Source organism: Astyanax mexicanus, chromosome 16 (genome assembly GCF_023375975.1).
Source record: "Astyanax mexicanus isolate ESR-SI-001 chromosome 16, AstMex3_surface, whole genome shotgun sequence".
Taxonomy (NCBI): Eukaryota; Metazoa; Chordata; class Actinopteri; order Characiformes; family Acestrorhamphidae; genus Astyanax; species Astyanax mexicanus.
The window spans coordinates 38,990,408-39,010,378 of NC_064423.1; the positions used below are offsets into that span (position 1 = coordinate 38,990,408).

Here is a 19,971-nt window from a genome sequence, read left to right on the forward strand (position 1 = left end):
CAGGGCTGGAATGCAGCAGTAGTCATGGAGGGATTATATGCAAATATGGAACTGAGGACTGGCGGGTCAGAGGTTCTGGTTTTCCAGACCCGGGTAGGGTGTGGTGGTGGAGTTAAGATAAGAGGTTCTGTTATAAAGCTGCATGTGAAACTTGAACCCTATACAGTCATATGAACAAGTTTGGGCACCCCTATCAATCTTTATCATTTTTAGTTCTAATTATTTGGGTGTTTGCAACAGTCATTTCAGTTTGATATATCTAATAACTGATGGACACAGTAATATTTCAGGATTGAAATGAGGTTTATTGTACTAACAGAAAATGTGCAATATGCATTAAACCAAAATTTGACGGTGCAAAAGTATGGGCACCCTTATCATTTTATTGATTTGAATACTCCTAACTACTTTTTACTGACTTACTGAAGCACAAAATTGGTTTGGTAACCTCATTGAGCTTTGAACTTCATAGCCAGGTGTATCCAATCATGAGAAAAGGTATTTAAGGTGGCCAATTGCAAGTTGTTCTCCTATTTGAATCTCCTCTGAAGAGTGGCATCATGGGCTCATCAAAACAACTCTCAAATGATCTAAAAACAAAGATTGTTCAACATAGTTGTTCAGGGGAAGGATACAAAAAGTTGTCTCAGAGATTTAACCTGTCAGTTTCCACTGTGAGGAACATAGTAAGGAAATGGAAGAGCACAGGGACAGTTCTTGTTAAGCCCAGAAGTGGCAGGCCAAGAAAAATATCAGAAAGGCAGAGAAGAAGAATGGTGAGAACAGTCAAGGACAATCCACAGACCACCTCCAAAGAGCTGCAGATGGTGTCACTGTGCATCGCTCAACAATACAGCGCACTTTACACAAGGAGAAGCTGTATGGGAGAGTGATGCCAAAGAAGCCATTTCTGCAAGCACGCCACAAACAGAGTCGCCTGAGGTGTGCTTTTGCATACTCTGTTTGTATGAAAAGCTTCTTTCACATCACTCTCCCATACAAACTGAAATGGCTGTTGCAAACACCCAAATATTTAGAACTAAAAATGATTAAGATTAATAGGGGTACCCAAACTTTTTCATATGACTGTATATAGGGTCCTTGAATCCCCAGAGTCCACTCTATATCATAAAATCCGATGTGAGCGGTGCTCGCTTTGACCGGTTTTCTGTCGAGTTGTGCAGCCTTGTCAAACTTCGTGCTTCCCTAGTGTATATTTAAGGTCTCTGTAAAAAGTGCAATCCACCGGAGATCCAATTTAAACCTACAGTTACTTACAAAAGATAGCTAACGCTAACTAGCTCTGTAAACCGAAGCTGTAAGCTCCGCCCGAGGTCGGCGAGGACACAAACTCACTGGTTGAAATAAATATATACAACTCAGAGAGACCTATAGTATTTAGCAAAGAACAAGAAAAAAGTGGATTTTAGCAGAAAGAGACCTTTACTGAAGGTCAGAAAGGATGAATGTTAGCGGTTTATTACCTGAACTCGTGCCTCTGTGAGGTCAGTCCTCAGTGCCAGCTGCTCTCGGGCGTACACGTCGGGGTAGTGCGTCTTCTGGAAGACTTTCTCCAGCTCCTCCAGCTGGTAGCTGGTGAAGGTGGTACGGTTACGCCTCTTTTTGCCCTTGTTGCTCTCTCCCTCGCCCTTGTCCAGCGGGGAGGCTAACTCTGAGCTCGGCCTCTCCTGAGGACCCTTCGATCCTGGTTCCTTCACGCTGAGGTAGCTGCCGTCCATCCCTGCGGGGTCAGTGTTCGGGGGCAACTCTGAGTCTGTTAGCCCTGTGCTGTCCTTACCTGGAGAAGTAACGGGAAGAAAGGATCAGTCAGTGGCTGTTCTGATAAATACACCCTTAAAATAAACCCAGATAGCAAAAATGACCAGATAACATCAGCTCATCTCTGATTTGATTCTGGGACAAATTCTGGCTCACCAGGCCATGTGCTTCAACATCCCAGGTTGCCAGGTATAATAGAGAAATTGACTTATGCTGCTTGTGCCAACACCCTGGTTGCTGAGTATAATAGAGAAATTGACTCGTGCTGCTTGTGCCAACACCCCGGTTGCCAAGTATTAGAATAGAGAAATTGACCCATGCTGCTTGTGCCAACACCCCGGTTGCCAAGTATTATAATAGAGAAATTGATCCATGCTGCTTGTGCCAACACCCCGGTTGCCAAGTATTATAATAGAGAAATTGACCCTTCCTGCTTGTGCCAACACCCCGGTTGCCAAGTATTATAATAGAGAAATTGACCCATGCTGCTTGTGCCAACACCCTGGTTGCTGAGTATAATAGAGAAATTGACTCGTGCTGCTTGTGCCAACACCCCGGTTGCCAAGTATTATAATAGAGAAATTGACCCATGCTGCTTGTGCCAACCCCCCCGGTTGCCAAGTATTATAATAGAGAAATTGACTAGTGCTGCTTGTGCCAACACCCCGGTTGCCAAGTATTATAATAGAGAAATTGACCCATGCTGCTTGTGCCAACACCCTGGTTGCCAAGTATTATAATAGCGAAATTGACCCTTCCTGCTTGTGCCAACACCCCGGTTGCCAAGTATAATAATAGAGAAATTGACCCATGCTGCTTGTGCCAACACCCCGGTTGCTGAGTATAATAAGGAAATTGACCCATGCTGCTTGTGCCAACACCCCGGTTGCCAAGTATTATAATAGAGAAATTGACCCATGCTGCTTGTGCCAACACCCTGGTTGCTGAGTATAATAGAGAAATTGACTTGTGCTGCTTGTGCCAACACCCCGGTTGCCAAGTATTATAATAGAGAAATTGACCCATGCTGCTTGTGCCACCCCCCCCTGTTGCCAAGTATTATAATAGAGAAATTGACCCTTCCTGCTTGTGCCAACACCCCGGTTGCCAAGTATTATAATAGAGAAATTGACCCTTCCTGCTTGTGCCAACACCACGGTTGCCAGGTATTATAATAGAGAAATTGACCCATGCTGCTTGTGCCAACACCCCGGTTGCCAAGTATTATAATAGAGAAATTGACTTATGCTGCTTGTGCCAACACCCCGGTTGCCAGGTATTATAATAGAGAAATTGACTTATGCTGCTTGTGCCAACACCCCGGTTGCCAGGTATTATAATAGAGAAATTGACTTATGCTGCTTGTGCCAACACCCCGGTTGCCAAGTATTATAATAGAGAAATTGACTTATGCTGCTTGTGCCAACACCCCGGTTGCCAGGTATTATAATAGAGAAATTGACTTATGCTGCTTGTGCCAACACCCCGGTTGCCAGGTATTATAATAGAGAAATTGACTTATGCTGCTTGTGCCAACACCCTGGTTGCCAGGTATTATAATAGAGAAATTGACTTATGCTGCTTGTGCCAACACCCCGGTTGCCAGGTATTATAATAGAGAAATTGACTTGCCAAGCATACTATGGTAATCTGCCCACGGCCCATATGTGCCAACACCCCGGTTGCCGATTATGAATCAAATTCATCCCAATTAAACATGGCTGATGTCAAGTCTCAGCCAATGCTGCCATACATCAGCTACATCAGGTGCCAAAATCTGACAATTTAGACATTAATATAGCAGCAAACAACTAAAGTCCTGAGCAGAGCTTTAATACTGACAGCTGGCTTCAGCAGGGTTGGAGCTTTGATGCTAGAATTGGGTTATACATCTCTGGAAAAAATTAAGAGATCACTTCAGTTTCTGAATCAGTTTAGTTTCTCTGATTTTGCTATTTATAGGTTTGTGTTTGAGTAAAATGAACATTGTTGTTTTATTCTATAAACTACAGACAACATTTCTCCTAAATTCCAAATACAAATATTGTCATTTAGAGCATTTATTTACAGAAAATGAGAAATGGCTGAAATAACAAAAAAGATGCAGAGCTTTCAGACCTCAAATAATGCAAAGAAAACAAGTTCATATTCATAAAGTTTTAAGAGTTCAGAAATCAATATTTGCTGGAATAACTCTGGTTTTTAATCAGTTTTCATGCAGCTTGGCATCATGTTCTCCTCCACCAGTCTTACACACTGCTTTTGGATAACTTTATGCTGCTTTACTCCTGGTGCAAAAATTTAAGCAGTTCAGTTTGGTGGTTTGATGGCTTGTGATCATCCATCTTCCTCTTGATTATATTCCAGAGGTTTTCAATTTGGTAAAATCAAGAAACGCATCATTTTTAAATGCTCTCTTATTTTTTTCAAGAGCTGTAAATATGTTTTTCTTGAGGATACTTTTAAAGTTCTTGATTGTTTTTTTTAATTGACTGACCACCAGTATTTTTTCTTTACCTAGTTGAGTAGTTTTTGCCATAATATGGACACAGCTGATGCTCTCAAACACATTAGGAGGGAAGAAATTCTAGTAATTAACTCTTGATGAGTTCAGCACAGCTGTTAACTAAAAGCCTGAATTCCAGGTGACTCTACCTCATAAAACTGACTGAGAAAATCCAGCAGAGACGTGCAGAACTGATGTTTTTCTTCATAGTTTGGACGATTTTAGTCTTAATCTACAATACAGATTATTTTACAATAATATGGATGGATGTATGAAAATGATTTATGGGTTGTACAATTGGCCATATTGTTACTTTCGTAACTCGTCTCGTCTTTCTATAATATTTAAACACGTCTGATTGGCTGCTTTAAGCTCCCAGTCTCAGCTCGTAAATCAGGAGCTGGTATGAAACAGAAACTCCGGCTGTAATTGCAGACTGATAGAAAATTGCAGGTTCCTGCCGCCGCGTCTGGGCAGTCCTGAATACCCGCCGCCCACCACCCGGCACCCGTCACCCGGCACACGTCTCGTACAGCACTGGGTCTGCAGCTCTGGCGCTTAATGAAGGGAAGCTGGTAATGAGGCCAGACTAACCCGGTGACAAGTCTCTGGAGTGGTAATTTTGGAAACACCGCAGCTTAGCTGTGAAACCCCAGTCAGCCTGTCGCTCATAAATTCAGCAATACGATGATTTTAACCTGATTTACTGCAGTTTAGGCTCAACTCTCTCCATGCTCTTTACTACCCAACCCTTTCAGACCATTCATACCCTGCATCCACTGCGCTGAACATCATGAGGCCTAATTAAGACCTGTTGTCCTGTAGAATAGACATTTATCAGCCAATCATACAGAAAATGCAGTACGCTTAGCCCCGCCCACACCATTAGAAAAATATAAATCTGCCCACTGAAGTAAAGCACAGCAGCATCCCAGCCAGGAAGGCAGTGGAATAAATTTAACTGTATATATAGAGAATAAAAAATTAAAATACTGTACGAATTCTTCCACTGCAATTGACAAAGAAAGGAAAATTCTATTTTAAGATGCAAAAAGCATTGCAAAAAACTGATCTTAGCAAGTGAAATTATTTTATTTAAGGTAATTAATTACATGTTTGGTTTCTCTGATAAGATTTTTAGCCTGATCAAGCATTGCAGGTGTAAAAATATTTTGAATATTTTAGGAATAATGATCTTAATCAGTCTTACATTTTTTTTTTACATTTTAAGTAATTTAAGCACACACAAAAAAACATAATTCAACATTTAAGTCTCAGATTTTTGTGTCCAATTCTTGAGATCTAAAAAAATCAACTTACACCACTTGCAGAGGTGAGAAGTAATAAAGTACAAATACTTGGTCATCTAATTTAAGTAGAAATGTACGTTATCTATACTTTACTTGAGTAATTAGAAAAATATATATATATATCATTAAAAGTTACTTTATTTCAGTAATTCAGATCAAAATGTGAAACTCATATATTATATAGATATATTACACACAGAGTGATCTAATTTAAGCGTTTATTAGGCGTATTTTATTGTTGATTATTACGGCTTACAGCCAATGAAAACCCAAAAATAAGTGTCTCAGAAAATTATAATATTATATAAGACCAATTGGTACTTTTGGCAGTGTGAGCAGTGTGCCAAGTCCTGCTGGAAAATAAAATCCGCATCTCCATAAAAGTTGTTATCAGCATAGTGAAGCATGAAGTGCTGTAAAATTTTGTGGGAAAAAAAACTGCACTGACTTTAGACTTGATAATAAAACACAGTGGATCAACACCAGCAGATGACATGTCTCTCCAAACCATCACTGATCATCAGTAAATTCTTTTGCAATTCATTTGTAAATCAAGGGAGCAGAATCTGGAGGAAGAGTGGAGGACTTGGCACACTACCCACACTGCCAAAAGTACTCAATTTTTGTGTAATACATCTACAGGGGTTGGACAATGAAACTGAAACACCTGTCATCATTTTAGTGTGGGAGGTTTCATGGCTAAATTAGAGCAGCCTGGTGTCCAGTCTTCATTAATTGCACATTACACCAGTAAGAGCAGAGTGTGAAGGTTCAATTAGCAGGGTAAGAGCACAGTTCTGCTCAAAATATTACAATGCACACAACATTATTGGTGACATACCAGAGTTCAAAAGAGGACAAATTGTTGGTGCACGTCTTGCTGGAGCATCTGTGACCAAGACAGCAAGTCTTTGTGATGCATCAAGAGCCACGGTATCCAGGGTAATGTCAGCATACCACCAAGAAGAACCAACCACATCCAACAGGATTAACTGTGGACGCTGTAAGAGGAAGCTGTCTGAAAGGGATGTTCGGGTGCTAACCCGGATTGTATCCAAAAAACATAAAACCACGACTGATCAAATCACGCAGAATTCAATGTGCACCTCAACTCTCCTGTTTCCACCAGAACTGTCCGTCACCACAATCAATTATTGTGCTCTAAAACCAGGTGTTTCAGTTACATTGTCCAATCCCTGTAGATTAATATAAGAGTTTCACAATTTGAATTGAAATACTGAAATAAAGTAACTTTTCAATGATTTTCCAGTTGTCTGCAATGTAGTTACAGTTACCAAATGTTGAATATTGTGCAGCCCTAACGTAGAGGTTTTTACAGGCTTTTACAGGATTTTAGTTCTGTAAACAGAATCAGTTAGGTCAGTAAATAAGCTGGAGGGTCTGTGATGGCTCTAGTCTTGCCGGGTTGAAGCTGGATCTGCCGGTTCTGGTCAGTGTGTCCTCGGTTCTGACAGACGTGGAGCCGGGCCCGGGGGCATAATGGCTCCCACATTGCCTCCTGCCCGGGACTGACACATCCTGTTAAGCGAGAGGGAGCGAGCATATTTATCCCAGCGTAAATATTTTCGGCGGTGTGTTCGGATGCCTCGCCGGCGCGCGGGGGCGGAGGGGGGGCTGTCAGACTGTTTGAATCCGGGTTTTGGATCAAAGGCCGGTGTGATACCTCGTGTCACTGACGGCTTTTGGCAGACGTGGGGTATTGTGACAGTCTGAGCCGGGCCGCGAGGCGTCCCCCCGGTGCCCGAGGTGAGCGGTGTGAGACGCTGCCCCTGGAGCAGCTCCATATGGGCAGTATGAGTAACAGGACCTGCCTTTAGGCCTGAAACCTCACTGCAAATCAGTTCTGTCAGAAAGAGAAAGAGAGAAACTGGGAGGAGGGAGCTGGAGAAGTGCAGTGAAGGGGCAGAACATGAGCTCAAACCGGGGCTGAACTCAGCCTGTACTCTATACTCTATACTCTTTACTCTATACTCTTTACTCTATACTCTTTACTTTATACTCTGTAGTCTTTAATCTATACTCTTTACTCTATACTCTGTACTCTTTACTCTATACTCTTTACTCTATACTCTTTACTTTATACTCTGTAGTCTTTAATCTATACTCTTTACTTTATACTCTGTACTCTTTAATCTATACTCTGTACTCTTTACTCTATACTCTTTACTCTATACTCTTTACTCTATACTCTTTACTCTATACTCTTTACTTTATACTCTGTACTCTTTACTCTATACTCTTTACTTTATACTCTGTACTCTTTAATATATACTCTTTACTTTATACTCTGTACTGTTTAATCTATACTCTTTACTCTATACTCTGTACTCTTTACTCTATACTCTGTACTCTTTACTCTATACTCTTTACTCTATATTCTATACTCTTTACTCTATACTCTGTACTCTTTACTCTATACTCTTTACTCTATATTCTGTACTCTTTACTCTATACTCTGTACTCTTTACTCTATACTCTTTACTCTATACTCTGTACTCTTTACTCTATACTCTACTCTTTCCTCTATACTATATACTCTTTACTCTATACTCTTTTCTCTATACTCTTTACTCTATACTATATACTCTTTACTCTATACTCTTTTCTCTATACTTTTTACTCTATACTCTTTACTCTATACTATATACTCTATACTCTATACTCTTTTCTCTATACTCTTTACTCTATACTCTTTACTCTATACTATATACTCTTTTCTCTATACTCTATACTCTTTACTCTATACTCTTTTCTCTATACTCTTTACTCTATACTCTGTACTCTTTACTTTATACTCTATACTCTGTACTCTTTACTCTATATTCTGTACTCTTTACTCTATACTCTTTACTCTATACTCTTTACTCTATACTCTTTACTCTTTACTCTATACTCTTTACTCTATACTCTATACTCTTTTCTCTATACTCTTTTCTCTATACTCTTTACTCTATACTCTGTACTCTTTACTTTATACTCTATACTCTGTACTCTTTACTATATACTCTATACTCTTTACTCTATACTCTGTACTCTTTACTTTATACTCTATACTCTGTACTCTTTACTATATACTCTGTACTCTTTACTCTATATTCTGTACTCTTTACTCTATACTCTATACTCTTTATTCTATACTCTATACCCTGTACTCTATACTCTTTATTCTATACTCTATGCCCTGTACTCTATACTCTTTATTCTATACTCTTTACCCTGTACTCTTTACTATATACTCTGTACTCTTTACTCTATATTCTGTACTCTTTACTCTATACTCTATACCCTTTATTCTATACTCTTTACTCTATACTCTATACCCTGTACTCTATACTATTTATTCTATACTCTATACTCTTTACTCTATACTCTATACCCTGTACTCTATACTCTTTATTCTATACTCTATACTCTATACTCTATGCCCTGTACTCTATACTCTTTATTCTATACTCTTTACTCTATACTCTATACCCTGTACTCTGTACTCTTTACTCTATACCAGGGGTGTCCACACTTTTCCTTATGAGGGCCAGAATGAGAAATTGGTAACGCTTTATAATACAGCCCACATTTTAAAGGGGAAAGTACTGTGTACTTATAGAGTAAGAACAGTAAAACACTAAACTACATAATTCAGCCACTCCCTGTTGTTTCTGAGTATTTACTGAGTAAATACTGTGTACTTACAGAGTAGGAACAGTAAAAATCAGGTGAGGTGTGCGTTTATTAACCATTAATATAAAACTTTGTGGTTTATGTGTATTAATGAATACATTTTCTTTCAAAGCTCAGCATTCCTGGTTGTTATTGAAAATACTGTATATAAATACTATTGTATTTTATTCTTGACACTAAAAAACTGTACATTTTCTTCCTACTCCACCCAGACTGTAGACATTTTAAAGACACTAGACATTTTAAATCGAGCCTCTCTATATAGTGAACTACATAATCCATAAAGCATCATTGTATTTACACACAGATAGTACTAGAGTTACAGTATATACAGAGAGTACAAATACTTCATTGTCTTACTTAAGTAGAAATGTAGGTTATCTATACTTTACTTGAGTAATTATTATTTTTCAGACTATTTTTTACTTTTATTCCTTACATTTTAATAAAAATATTTCATTTTAGCTCATTTTCATTCCGGCTTCTCATCGTTCAATAAAACCCCTATCCAAATAAATCTCTCCATCCAGATAGAGTGAATCTGATTGTGATTGGATGTAGAGAAGAAGAAACACATACCATTCCGTCTCCCTATTGGTTCGTACTGTGATCCATCACATCTGCACCCCCCCCCCCCCCCCCCACACACACACACACACACACTCCAGCAAGAACTTAGCAGACGTATGTAGCCTAGTATGAAGATGATCTGTGCAGAGACTCAAGAGAACTCCAGCTCTCCAAACGTCTCAACTAAAGCTTTATATCTTTAATATATTTACATTCTACTAAATAAAATACATCCATTTACAGTGGGCTCAAAATGCATATATGCAGCTGAAACAATATGGAGCCTAGTGCATCCCAAATTATATTTTCAACATTAACATTTTAACATAGCATTATAGTCATTATGGCTTTTAGAAAAGTGAGTTGTGTTCCTAATGGCTTAATTTTTTTTTCTGACATTACTTTTACTTTAAGTAGTTTTTAATCCAGTACTTTTTTAAAACACTTTTACTTAAAGTGTAAAAAGCTTAAGTTGATACTTTTTCAACTTCTACAGAAGTATTTTAAACACTAGTATCTATACTTCTACCTACAGAGATATTAATAAAGATACGTTCACACCTTTGGCCACATCATAAATATAATAACATTTTCCAGTTTTGTAACTTAAAAGCATAAAACACAACTTATGGAGTAGTGTGCAATGGTGTTATTAATTTTTTACTGAACCTCTGTGGACGTAGCTTTTTCTTTTCACTCTGGTGAAATTTCTCTGCGTGTCTGTTTCCAATTTAAGGAAAGCTCTGCTCTACAACAGTGTTTTTAAACACAGCCATGGAACGTTTTTTTAACTCTGCGTCCAAGTCCAGCCATCACCTCCAATTACGATGCTCTGACACAGAAAGGGAAGTCTGGAGACGATTGATTTTCTCTGTCTGCGCCGACCCGGCCAGACAAGTGCCACACTGCATCTGCTCTGATGGAGCTCTGATCTGAGGTACCGCACAAACTGCCTCTGATCATCAGCCGCTCTCGCTCTGGGGTGGGTTTCCCGAAAGATTGATCGTTAATGAAAGAGTGTTTCCTAAACCTGTGCGTAAGTAAAGTACTATGTAAACTTGCTTGCAAATGAATAATTCATATTATATTATAGTACTACACTACATTAAATTATATTATAGTACATTACATTACATTACACTACATTACATTACACTACACTACACTACATTACATTACATTACACTACACTACATTACATTACATTATAGTACATTACATTACACTACATTACATTACACTACACTACACTACATTACATTATATTATAGTACATTACATTACACTACACTACATTACATTACATTAAGCTACATTACATTACACTACACTACACTACACTACATTACATTACACTACATTACATTACATTACACTACACTACATTACATTATAGTACATAACATTACACTGCGTTACATTACATTATATTACATTACACTACATTACATTACACTACACTACATTACATTACACTACACTACATTACATTACATTATAGTACATTACATTACACTACATTACATTACACTACATTACATTACACTACATTACATTACATTACACTACATTACATTACATTATAGTACATAACATTACACTGCGTTACATTACATTATATTACATTACACTACATTACATTACACTACACTACATTACATTACACTACACTACATTACATTATAGTACATTACATTACACTACATTACATTACACTACATTACACTACACTACATTACATTACACTACATTACACTACACTACATTACATTACATTATAGTACATTACATTACACTACATTACATTCGATACATTACATTATATTATAGTACATTACACTACACTACATTACATTAAGCTACATTACATTACACTACACTACACTACATTACACTACACTACATTACATTACACTACACTACACTACATTACACTACACTACATTACATTACACTACACTACACTACATTACACTACACTACATTACATTACACTACATTACATTACACTACACTACATTACATTACACTACATTACATTACATTATAGTACATAACATTACACTACGTTACATTACATTATATTATATTACACTACATTATATTATATTATATTATATTACATTACACAACAGTACATTTTACACTACATTACATTATATTTTATTTTATTTTATTTTATTAAATATTATAATGCCAACTTTCTCTGTAACTTGTCTAATTGGGCATATTTGAATTGACCAATCAAACCCAAAAATAAATCATTAAAATCCAGATTAGCGATGTTAGAGCTTTTGACATTAATGCTACAGTGAATGGAATCAATGAATTCCTGCAGATGATTTTTACGATCTACGCAAAGCTGCTGTTTCCAACTCTGTGCATTCTGTAACCAGACTGTTACTGTGCCATACACGCAACTTTACACAGAATAACAAACAGATGTACTTAGGTGAAATATCCATAAATATACATGAATGAATGAATGAATGAATAAATGAAATTCAACTTATATAGAGCCTTTCTAGAAACCCAAGGACGCTTTACAATTTTCACGTATTACACAAAAACATTCATACTCAGCACTCATCCACACACTGGTGAGAAGCGGCAGCCAATAGCGCACAGCGTACTCTCAACCGGAAACAACCGTCCACCTGATAATCCGTATCTGAGGCACACAGTCATACACACATTTACACACACACTCAAACTTACATACATACCACACACTTACACGCATACACACCAGATCAAGTTAGAGTATTCATTTTTTTCTGGGCAAGTAGTCAAATGTGACTAAATAACAAAAATACATATTTTATATATGATTATGATTACAACATAATTCTAAGTTTTTACGGCGTAATAGTGAAAATATATTGGTTTTAAATCGCTGTTTCCAGGGAGGAGTCAATAAAGACGAAGACGTTCTTTAAACTTGTTCACTAATTTTACGTTTTGCGAAGCACTTTGGGAAACTGGTTTGTTCTTTTGTCTCTTATTTGTTATTTGTTCGTTTTTCGCTAAGATTGATCTTTTTCGAGTAACCCACCTCTGAGCAGTTTCGCCGCTTTGTGGCAGGTGAAGCAGGACGTCGGCGGCATTAAGAAGAGGTTCATCAGCAGGTTAGGCGTTTAGGGTGAGGTTCAGCTGAGGGACTAATTGGCTATTTAACCTGAGTGGATTCACACCTGCCTGCATAGCAAGAATGGGGCTTGTAAATCCGTTTTACTGCATCTACCTTCACCTCGGACTTCGAAGCGCAATCTCTTCAAACGAGCTGCCATTTGATATGTTCAATAAAGGCCCGACTAAAGGGCAGCCTATATATTTCTCGTAATATATGCATGAACGCTTCAAACAGTAGTTCCAGACCTGCGCTCCACTAAAAAGGTGCCTTTCTTGCAGCAGGAGACGCCGGAGACTCCTGGCCCGTAAGATGTCGGTGCTTGACCCCTTGAGTTAGTAAGGGTCATATCTTTACAAGGGGCAGCTATTTAGTCGCAGTCGAAAACGGGGAAATACATCAAAGTGTAATTTAACAGGCTATAAAGCGGCGGGGCATCCCTTATGCTTTTATGGAATCTGATGGGCAGGGTCAGGAGCAGGCGTATAAAAGAAACACTATAAATTAGGCACCCCAGGCTGTCTGCGAAGGGTTAATGGCTGCATTTTTACTCATACAAACGACTACAGGAAAAAAATAAAAACGTGTACTCTACACAAATATATGCAGGATTATTATGGGATACACGGGGAATATGAACATGTTTTGACTGGACGCTGACGGGGCCAGTAGAGGAAATTTGCGTAGACTCTGAGTTTGTTCTTCTCAGCATTTATTTATGCGTCTAATTGGTTTTTTTTCCGTTCTTAAAATACGAAAGGGAATCATAATAGGCCGCTTAGCGCTCTGAAGCCCGGCCAGCCGTCCCGTCTGAACCTTCCCTCCACTTCCCTCCACCCGATTACTGTCTACAGGCTCCTGCAGACAGCCGCTCAGACACACAGGCCTATTACTCCCCAACTGTGACTGATAGGTTGAGAATTTGAGGCCTGGTGTAGTGTGGTTTGGTGATGCATGGAAATACTTAAGAGTATAGGTTCCCTATTTGGTGATTGTGAGCGTAACACCAACACAGCAAATTACTCCAAACGTTTACCTGCACTCAGTTTGCTTAAGTCAGAAAGATAGTTTTTCTGTTTGCATTCTCTTTTCTCTTTTCATAATTGTTGGTCAACGCTTCTGAAAGTGCAGATTTTGAAATCTCAGTGCATGCGTTCTTCTGGCCGAATCTCAAATACCTCCCTACCTTCCCTATATAGTGAACTACATTAAGAAGAATTCCAAAAACACAATGTCTACACACAGATAGGACTAGATTTCCATCCATGTAAATAATGCTCTATTACAGATATATACAGCTCTGCAAAAAAAAATCTGAATTTCAGTTTCTCAATTTCTCTGATTTTGCTATTTATAGGTTTATGTTTGAGTAAAATGAACATTGTTGTTTTATTCTATAAACTACAGACAACATTTCTCCCAAATTCCAAATAAAAATATTCTCATTTAGAGCATTTATTTACAGAAAATGAGAAATGTCTGAAATAACAAAAAAAGATGTAGAGCTTTCAGGCCTCAAATAATACAAAGAAAACAAACAAGTTCATATTCATAAAGTTTTAAGAGTCCAGAAATCAATATTTGGTGGAAGAAATACCTGGTTTTAATCACAGTTTTCATGCATCTTGGCATCATGTTCTGTTCTCCTCCACCAGTCTTACACACTGCTTTTGGATAACTTTATGCCTTTACTCCTGGTACAAAAATTCAAGCAGTTCAGTTTGGTGGTTTGATGGCTTGTGATCATCCATCTTCCTCTTGATTATATTCCAGAAGTTTTTAATTTGGTAAAATCAAAGAAACTCATCATTTTTAAGTGGTCTTAAATTGGAAGGATAGTTTTCCGAAAGTGGAGATTTTTTTTAATGAACAAACACTGGCGTCACAGTGCATGCATGCTTCTGGCTGAATCCCAAATACAGCTTTATTTCCTATAAAGTGAACTATTACATTAAGAATAAGTCATAAAACAGAACGTCTACACACAGTTCTGTTCAGATTCATTCTGTGGTCGCCTCATTAGCAACGTTTGTCTACACTACCGCTTACAAAACCAGAGCTAATCGCCTGCCCAGACGCAGATGTAGCAGCAGCAGCAGCATTAATTCTGATGGATCGGGTCACCAACCCCCCCTACCCACCTCTCCATCCCTCTGTTTTTCAGAGTATGAGTCCAATTTGTCTGTGTTTGGCCTCCCCTCCACACCAAACCCTTTTTCTAACTCGTTTTTGAAATTGTTTCAAGCCAGTCTTTTTTTTAAAAAAAGCTCTGTTTTCAGTGTTTTTGTGTGGATGGGCAAAACCGAGCTGTAAAAAAAAAAAAAAAAAACTGATGTTACATAATATTCATGTTTATATAGTGGACTACATAAAGAATAACTCAAATAAAATAAAGCTACATGTCTAAAATAAAGCTAATGTCTACATACAGATAGCACTAGATTTCAGGTCTCAACATAAACATAAAAAAATAATGTATTTGAATTTGAATCATGTAATACAGCACTAAAATATTATTGCGATATTTCACAGTATATATTTGCAACAACAATATACTCGGCAATATGACAAAACAATTTTTTTAAGAATATACTACTGCTACAAAATAATCATTCAAAGTTTTATTTATTTGTTACTTGAAAATAATGTAATATAATAAATCTAAAATATTGTTGTAAACATATATTTCCAATTTACCAAGACTCTGATGTATATATATTATATAAAGTAATGTAGCGACATAACTCTACCACAGAAATTCGGGGTAGCAAATGTTGTGCATGCATTTAAACTACAAACCAACAATGTAAAAAGTAAATACAGTAATTATTGTTGTTTTCAATAATATCGCAATATCACATTTTATTTTTATCGTATCAGACTTTTTTTGCGATACTATTGCATAGGATATGATTTAGCACACCCCTAATGCTCTGTTTAGATTTATAATCCATATTTTAATATGACAGCATATAAATCCAAGGGCTGCCTCATTATTAAACATTTTACTGCACTATAATTTAATTTATAAAACCAGAGCACATCCAAATTGGTTTTAAATAATATTAAAATTTTCTAAGACACTGATTTTTTGGTTTTCATTGGCTGTAAACTGTATTCATCAACAATAAAAGAAATAAACGCTTAAAATAGATCACTCTGTGTTTAATACATTTTTATAATATATATGTCAAAATGTTTGAGATGCAGTAGTATATGTATAAATTGAAATACTGCTCTATTATAGATATATAAAGCTGAATCTGTAGAAGAGCTATCTAATTAGTAAACATTACTAAACATTTGGCCACACTATCATCTACAAAACCAGAGCTCCTGTCCAGAAGCAGATGTAACAGCAGCAGCAGCAGTTCTGATGAACTCCACTCCTCCACTCCTCCATCCCTCTCTTTTTTTCAGGGTATGGGTCTAATATACAGCGCTCCGACCACAGGAACCGAGCTCAGGGACGGGTTTCCTTTCCTCTGCTTTGGGTTATTAGGGCTCACCTCACATTCTTTGGTTAAATGTTGCTCTCTGAGGGAGGCCCAGGTTTATGTTCTCAAACGCTCAGGCAAAACAATCCCAGCGGCCCAGAGAAAAGATGGCGGTTGTGGCAGAGGCGGTTTCTGCCTCAGATGCTGCCGACCGGAGAAAAAACGAGAGGCACAGTAGTGAGAATCTGATAGGTATCCACTGCGAAGTCCAAACACACCGCCAGACCTGAGGGAAGATTTATCCCAGCAGGCAGCAGTAAAGAGCTCACGCTGTGCAGGAAAACACGGCATTTCCTTAAAGCCTCGGCTCACGATAAATCACTCTCTCAGCTCATCTACACTCTCGCAACCAGAACCAACAGTCTGTCTGCTTCTAAACCTGTAAAAAAACTGTAAACTGACTCACAACATCGTGTTTTAATCGCTGTTTGATACAACAGGGACGATTTGCACTGTTTTCGCTTTCCATTACATACAGAATCTACCAGAGGCAGATTTTATCTACCTTAAGTGAGGCAGAGCAAGGAAGACTGAGGCAGAGTGAAGCAGACCAAGGCAAATCGAGGTAGAGTGAGATAGAACAAAGTAAAGCAAAGGGGAGTGATGGAAGGTAGAGCGAGGTAGAGTGAGACAGAGAAAAGTAGAGTGAGGCATAGTGAGGCAGAGTGAAATAAAGTGGATTAGGGTGAGGTAGAGTGAAGTGTGAAGGTACAGTGAGGGAAATTGAGATGAATAGCAAGCAGTAAGCAAAATAAATAAAGGTAGAGTGAAGTTGCAGACCAAAGTAGAGCGAGGTGGAGCAAGGTAAAGCAAGGCAGAGTGAGGTAGAGCGAAGTTGGGGGAGGCAGACTGAAGTAAAGTGAGGTATAGTAAGGTAGAGTGAGGGAGAGCGAGGCACACTGAAGTATCACTATACTTCAGTCTACCTCGCTCTACCTCACTCTACTTTAGTAGGTAGAGCGAGGCAAACAGAAGTTGAGTGAGGTGCAGTGAGGTTGAGGGGAGGTATAGCGAGATATAGCTAGGGGGATGAGGTAAAGCAAGGTGGAGTAGTAAGGTAGAGCGAGGTAGAGTTAGGTAGACTGAAGGTAAAGCATGGCAGGTTGAGGTAGAGTGAGGCAGAGCGAGGTAGAGTAAAGGTAGAGTGAGGTAGAGTGAAGGTAGATTGAGGTAAAGCATGGCAGGTTGAGGTAGAGTGAGGTAGAGTAATGGTAGATTGAGGTAAAGCATGGCAGGTTGAGGTAGAGTAAAGGTAGAGTGAGGTAGAGTAAAGGTAGAGTGAGGTAGAGTGAAGGTAGATTGAGGTAAAGCATGGCAGGTTGAGGTAGAGTGAGGCAGAGCGAGGTGAAACAAAGTACAGCAAGATGGAGTAAGTCAGAGCAAGAATGAGGCAGAGCGAAGTAGAGTAAGGTAGAGTGAGATGGAGGGAGGTAAAGTGAAGCAGATTGAGGTAGAGGGGAGTAGAAGAGGGAGGCAGAATGTGCAAATTGAGAGTAGAGTAAGATAGATCAAGGCTGAAGTAGAGCGAGGAAAAGTGAAGTTGAGTGAGGTATAGTGAGGTTAGGGAGGTACAGTGAGATAGAGCTAGGGGGGATGAGGTACAGCAAGGTAAAGCAAGGCAGAGTGAGGGAGAGTAAGGTAGAATGAGGCAGAGTGAAGTAGAGAGAGGTATAGTGAGGTTGAAGGAGGTACAGTGAGATAAAGCAAGGCAGATTAAGGACAAGTGAATGTAGAGTGAATGTAAAGTGAGGTAGAGTAAGGTAAAGCAAGGCAGATTGAGGTCAAGTGTGTTACAGTGAGGTAAAGCAAGTCAGGTTGAGGTACAGTAAATGTGAGGCAGAGCGAGATGGAACAAAGTACAGCACAGTGGAATAAGGTAGAGTGAAGGTAAAGCGTTTTTTTCGGCATCTGAAAAAAAGCATCTGAGGCAGAAACCGCCTCCGCCACAACCGCCATCTTTTTTCTGGGCCGATTGTTTTGCCTGAGCATTTGAGAACATAAACCTGGGCCTCCCTCAGAGAGCAACATTTAACCAAAGAAAGAGTAAGGTAGAATTAGGTAGTTTGAGGCAGACTGAAGTAAAGTAGAGTGAGGTGGAACAAAGTACAGCATGGTGGAGTGAGGTAGAGCGAGACAGAGTTAGGTAGAATGAAGGTAAAGTGAGGTAGAGTGAAGGTAGAGTTAGGGGAAAAGTTAGATTGAGTGAGGGTAATGTGAGGAAGACGCTCAACACCATCCTGAGAAAAATAAGTGCAGTTAAACTCATTTACAATCTTATTTTATCGAGATTTTCATCATTATCAGAATATCTAACAGCGTTATCGTTCAGTGCATGTTTTTGTCCGTATGGTACAGCCCTGTTCAGACTGTGTCTTTGTTCAGAAGATCCTCCGGAACAAGAACATGAAAGACTGCTGTTACTCTGTAAACACATCAGACGCATCTTCTCTGCAGTGATTACAGAATTACAGCGTTTTAAAGCAGATCAGGTTTCTGTGGTTGTGTTTGTTCAGCAGTAGACGGTACAGTTCAGTAAAACCGCAGTGAGCCGGTGATGAGCTTTATGAGGGTAACGGACTGACTGATCACTGTCCTCCGAGCTTTAAATTAAAGCAGAATCCAGTCTAAACCAGATGGACCAGTACAGTAACGAGTCAGTACGCTTATAGTGTGTCTTTATATCTGCAGTGTAGTTACTTAAATTACATTTAAAACAGGAAACAATCCTGTGTAATAATACATTTATCAAGATTTACTCTGAATGAAGTCTGAATTATTGCACATTTTAAAGCACTTTCTGTACATTTAATACAGTTTTCTTTGATTTACGGATTGTGATTTTTGCCATGCCTCTAGAGCTGCTTGCTCTAGTTAAAAGTGATTTCTTGGAATTGAGGTTAAATAAAGTTTCACAATGATTTATTTAGCTAATCTCTTTAAAATATTAAATTAATTAAGCCTCATTGACCAAAAATTCCCTGTCCACACTGTCATCTTGAGATAACTCCACCCCTTTAAGAAAGTAACCTTCATAACAACCTTCATACATTTCAAGGGACTGAAGTCACTTACTGCACGTTTAGCAACGAATAGTATTAATTTCACTTCATATATAATATATTTAATAATATATTTCACTTTGTATAATGTCTCCAAACTTGGGTAAAGTAAGGCAGACTGAGGTAAATTGAGGCAGACTAAAGTAAAGTGAGGCACACTGAAGTAGAGTGAAGTAAAGTGAGACAGACTGAAGTAGAGTGAGGCAGACTGAAGTAAAGTGAGGTAGAGTGAGACACACTGAAGTAAAGTGAAGTAAAGTGAGACAGACTGAAGTAAAGTGAGGTAAAGTGTGGTTGAGGTTGAGGTTGAGGTAGGTACAGTGAGATAGAGCTAGAGGGATGAGGTACAGCAAGGTAAAGCAAGGCAGATTGAAGCAGAATGAAGTAATCTTCAGGAAATCAAAGTGTATATTTGAAACTG

General features: G+C 38.5%; 1 protein-coding gene across 2 annotated transcripts in view; it reads right to left on the reverse strand.

Moving 5' to 3' along the window:
- The window catches only part of alx4a (ALX homeobox 4a), a 64,090-nt gene that overhangs the window by 25,201 nt on the left and 18,918 nt on the right, over positions 1–19,971 (reverse strand). For both annotated transcript variants that reach the window (XR_007424780.1, XM_007232898.3), the window contains exon 2: positions 1,485–1,798. Coding sequence is in view for 1 of the 2 variants with exons in the window: in XM_007232898.3 (XP_007232960.1) it covers positions 1,485–1,798 (314 nt within the window). In the remaining variant the exon portion in view is untranslated. The remainder of the gene's footprint in view (positions 1–1,484; positions 1,799–19,971) is intronic.